The sequence below is a fragment of the Limulus polyphemus genome, unplaced genomic scaffold, assembly GCF_000517525.1.
Source record: "Limulus polyphemus unplaced genomic scaffold, Limulus_polyphemus-2.1.2 Scaffold4567, whole genome shotgun sequence".
NCBI lineage: Eukaryota > Metazoa > Arthropoda > Merostomata > Xiphosura > Limulidae > Limulus > Limulus polyphemus.
Window position 1 is genome coordinate 13,506 of NW_013670177.1, and position 3,993 is coordinate 17,498.

The following is a 3,993-nucleotide window of genomic DNA, read 5'->3' on the forward strand; positions in this document are numbered from 1 at the left end:
ATGTATTGTATGTAGTAACATGTCTTATTGAGCTAACTTGTATGTAGTAACATGTCTTATTGAGCTAACATGTATTGTATGTAGTAACATGTCTTATTGAGCTAACTTGTATGTAGTAACATGTCTTATTGAGCTAACTTGTATTGTATGTAGTAACATGTCTTATTGAGCTAACTTGTATTGTATGTAGTACATGTCTTATTCAGTTAACATGTATGTATTATATGTAGTAACATGTCTTATTGAGCTAACTTGTATTGTATGTAGTAGCATGTCTTATTCAGTTAACATGTATGTATTATATGTAGTAACATGTCTTATTGAGCTAACTTGTATTATATGTAGTAACATGTCTTATTCAATTAACATGTCTTATTGAGCTAACTTGTATTGTATGTAGTAACATGTATGTATTATATGTAGTAACTCAACTTTACTCAAACATCATATTTTCCAACAGCTGTAAATTAATTATTTTCTATACTACTATACGATTGAGATACTATTAAACAAGAAACATTCAATCATCGTGTAGAGCTTTTGCTACGTTGAGTCCTAGCTTTTATTGTAGTAAAATGTGGCTCAAACCGATATTAGGAGGGTTTCTTAATAAATACGAGATTAACTCAAAATCTCCCTGCATAACTACAAACGTAATACTTGGTTTAGAAGACTGCACAAAATTTTATACTTTCAGGATAAAGTAAAAAAAAATACTCTTTCGTTCAAATTTTAAAATTAGGCTTGTTAAAAAAGTCCTATAGGAATTTTGTTTTACAAATTATAAATCAATATACAGAAAATACATTAGTAAATTAGTGAAATAGGTAGAACTTTTCTCTGTTTTAAAACACACGAGGGTTAGCAAAGTAGAATAAAATATATTTCCATAGTTATTATTCACTATATGGTGTTAATTTCTACGAGTCTTTGAACAAGAAATTAGGAGGAAAAACATCGACAGTCTCACAACTTTCAGGCTTCAAAACTATTGTCTATATCAAATATATGCAAAGTCTGAAAGATATAGAATTTTTCAACCTCAAAGGAAAATAGCATGAAAAAGAAAGACGTTGCCAGGGGTTATCTCTGTACAAGTCTTGGGGAGTCAATAGAATAAGTTCATGGATATATATCTAGTTTATTATTAAGTGATTGCTTCTTCACACTAAAATTTCCCAAACTAGAATTACAGAAGTTTTCATTTTGTATTTATTCTACAAGGAAATACGCGTTTATTTTCTTCTAAGTTGAGAAATATTGACTATAGAGCAAATGAAATCTATTTTTGGTGTATTTGTCTTAGGCTTTCAAGATGTTGGTGGCTACCAAGCCCTAATAGAAAAGTTTCGTTCGGTACAACCAAACATCTCATATGTGGGATTCAACTCTGACAACGAATCGTGCAGTACTGTTCCAGACAATTATATGCACCTGCTTCGATCTCCAACTGATCCAGTTGTCCCCTGGACAGGCACTACTTTCGGACTGACTATTATTGCGGTGTGGAACTGGTGTTTTGATCAGGTAACTTAGTAGCGCTTCAACAATACTATCGGTAGATAAACGAAAAAGTTATAAAATATATACAATAAATTTTGAATCGCCATGCTAACATCCAAATCGGATTTTGCTACCCTTACCCTAGCCAAGATTAATTTAAAAACATGAAAAAGGAGGGTAAAGATGTAAAAATGTTTATAAGATTTCAGAACTACTGCTGAGACACTGGGGGCTATTTTAGTCACTATTTTTATTTAACTGTATATTTTCATCGCATATGAAAGATAAATTAGAGCACTATGGAACACCATCCATGTTGTGAAACACTCGGAAAAGACTGGACAAAATGAAAGAAACATAGCATCTGACATGACACTTAACTATTTTAAGATTTCGCCGGTAACTAAAATTACAAAATCTCAATGAATGGCCAACTTTTTAAAGCTATGCATTTATCTAATGGTCATGCTAAATTTTGCATAGCAACTGTAGATGTATAAATTAAATGTGTGTGTGTGTGTATAATTAGTCGACTTACGTTTAAAGGTATTATATTAAATTATAAGTAGCAAACTTATTCCCATAACTACAAATTTAAAGTAATAAATAAGAAGTTGTAGACATACTCCTATAACTATTAAATTAAATTAAATCATATTGAATAATAAGTAGTAGACTTAATCTGGTTACTTAAAATTTAAAGGAAAACATATGAAATAATAAGTAGATATATTTACCTTTATAACTATAGATTTAAGTGAAAGCATACTTACATATATATATAAGCAAATTTCTGTTCGTAACGCTCCGTTTGTCGGTAACACTCGACTATCTGTTGGTAATGTTCATATTGGCTCAGTGGTTTGTCTCAAATAGAAGACTCAAATCCCAGTCGAGTAGATTTACCTGCATAACTATTAATTTAAATAAAACCATATTAAATAACAAATAGTAGATTTAATTGTATAATTACCAAACTAAATGAAACACTATTAAGTAATAAGTACTACACTTACTGCGGTAACCCCCAATTTAAATGAAAACATTAAATAATAAGTAGTTCATTTACCCTTATAAGTATCAATTGAAATAAAGCATATCAAATACGAAGTAGTAAATTTACTCTAATAACTATAAATTTAAATCAAAATATATTGTCCTATAATTTCTTCTACATCTTTTTGTTATCTGTATTTTAAGGTATTTGTTCAGCGCACTCTATCGGCTAAAAATCTATGTCATGCCAAAGGAGGATGTATTCTGGCCGGCTATTTGAAAATTTTGCCTTTATTTTTGGTCGTTTTTCCGGGCATGGCTGCTAGAGTTCTTTTTCCAGGTTTGACCTTTTCTATTTTGTTTTCTTCTACCTTATATTTTGTTATCCACGATAATTAATATTATTTTTACTATCATTCTTGTACTGCTACGTTATAAAGACATTGATCTTAACTTAAATTAGCGCAATATCAGCTGTAGTTGCTAAAACGTAGTGTTGACTAGTGCGAGGCTAGTGGCTGATTTGTTTGTTCTTTTTTTATTTTCCCAAAAAGCTATTTTGAGGTCTATCTATACTAGAGGGAAGGCGACTAGTCAACGTCACCCACCACTAACTCTTAGGATACTCCTTATTGCAAGTCGAGTGCCCTAAATACCAGGCCATGCCAGGTTCTAGGGTGAAGGAGGTTTCTTTAAGTAAAGAAAGTGCTAATTATTGAATGATACTCAAGCATATGGCTTAACCACAAGATATCCTATTAAGGTAGATACATTGAATTCACTTATACTCGTTGTTACAATCCATATATCATATCTCACGTTTCACATACATTATTTTTTGAATTAAAGTATTTACCAATTTTAGACTCTCACAGAACTAGGCTTACCTCGCCATTTATCATATTCATAGTACCTTCAAACTATACTCACTATACCATTTAGCTTCACCTACACAGGGACAAGTACCCACAAAACCGATCGATAGAAGGCGCATTTGGATTTGTTTATTTTTGTTTTGCTTGTTTGTTAATCACAGAATGAGCCATCTGTGTTCTGCCCAACACAAGTATGGAAACCGTTTTTAGTATTCTAAGCCTACAGACTTGCCGCTGTGCCGCTAGAGGCCGCATTTAAATAATCAAAATCTCAAATAATCTCTAACTTATACTTAATTGTTCTTAGAAAGATTTAACGCATAACATGATTCAAGTAATAATGAAAATGTTTAAAAAACTCGTCTTTAATATAGAAGTGGTTATGTGTATCAAAATCACTTCAACTTAAATATTATCAACCCTTTTGTCATATTACAAAACCCGGTCTTTCTTTAAGTATCTTGTAATTAGAAAAAACACTATATTAATAATTATTTTGTTCTTAGACAGTACCTCTGTGCATCATAAGTGGGCCTTGCTATTTCAAAGCTAAATTTTGTCCCTAATGAAATAATCGTTTTTGACTTTCACTCAGCTACAATTTAGCTTTATACTGCCC

The 3,993-nt window shown here is 31.2% G+C and overlaps 1 protein-coding gene across 1 annotated transcript in view; it reads left to right on the plus strand.

Moving 5' to 3' along the window:
* Window positions 1-1,275: 1,275 nt before the first annotated feature.
* Window positions 1,276-3,993, plus strand: part of LOC106471359 (sodium/glucose cotransporter 4-like) — a 27,991-nt gene continuing 25,273 nt past the window's right edge. The window contains exons 1-2 of the mRNA XM_013931959.2: window positions 1,276-1,527; window positions 2,704-2,839. Of these exons, the coding sequence (XP_013787413.1) occupies window positions 1,276-1,527; window positions 2,704-2,839 (388 nt within the window). The remainder of the gene's footprint in view (window positions 1,528-2,703; window positions 2,840-3,993) is intronic.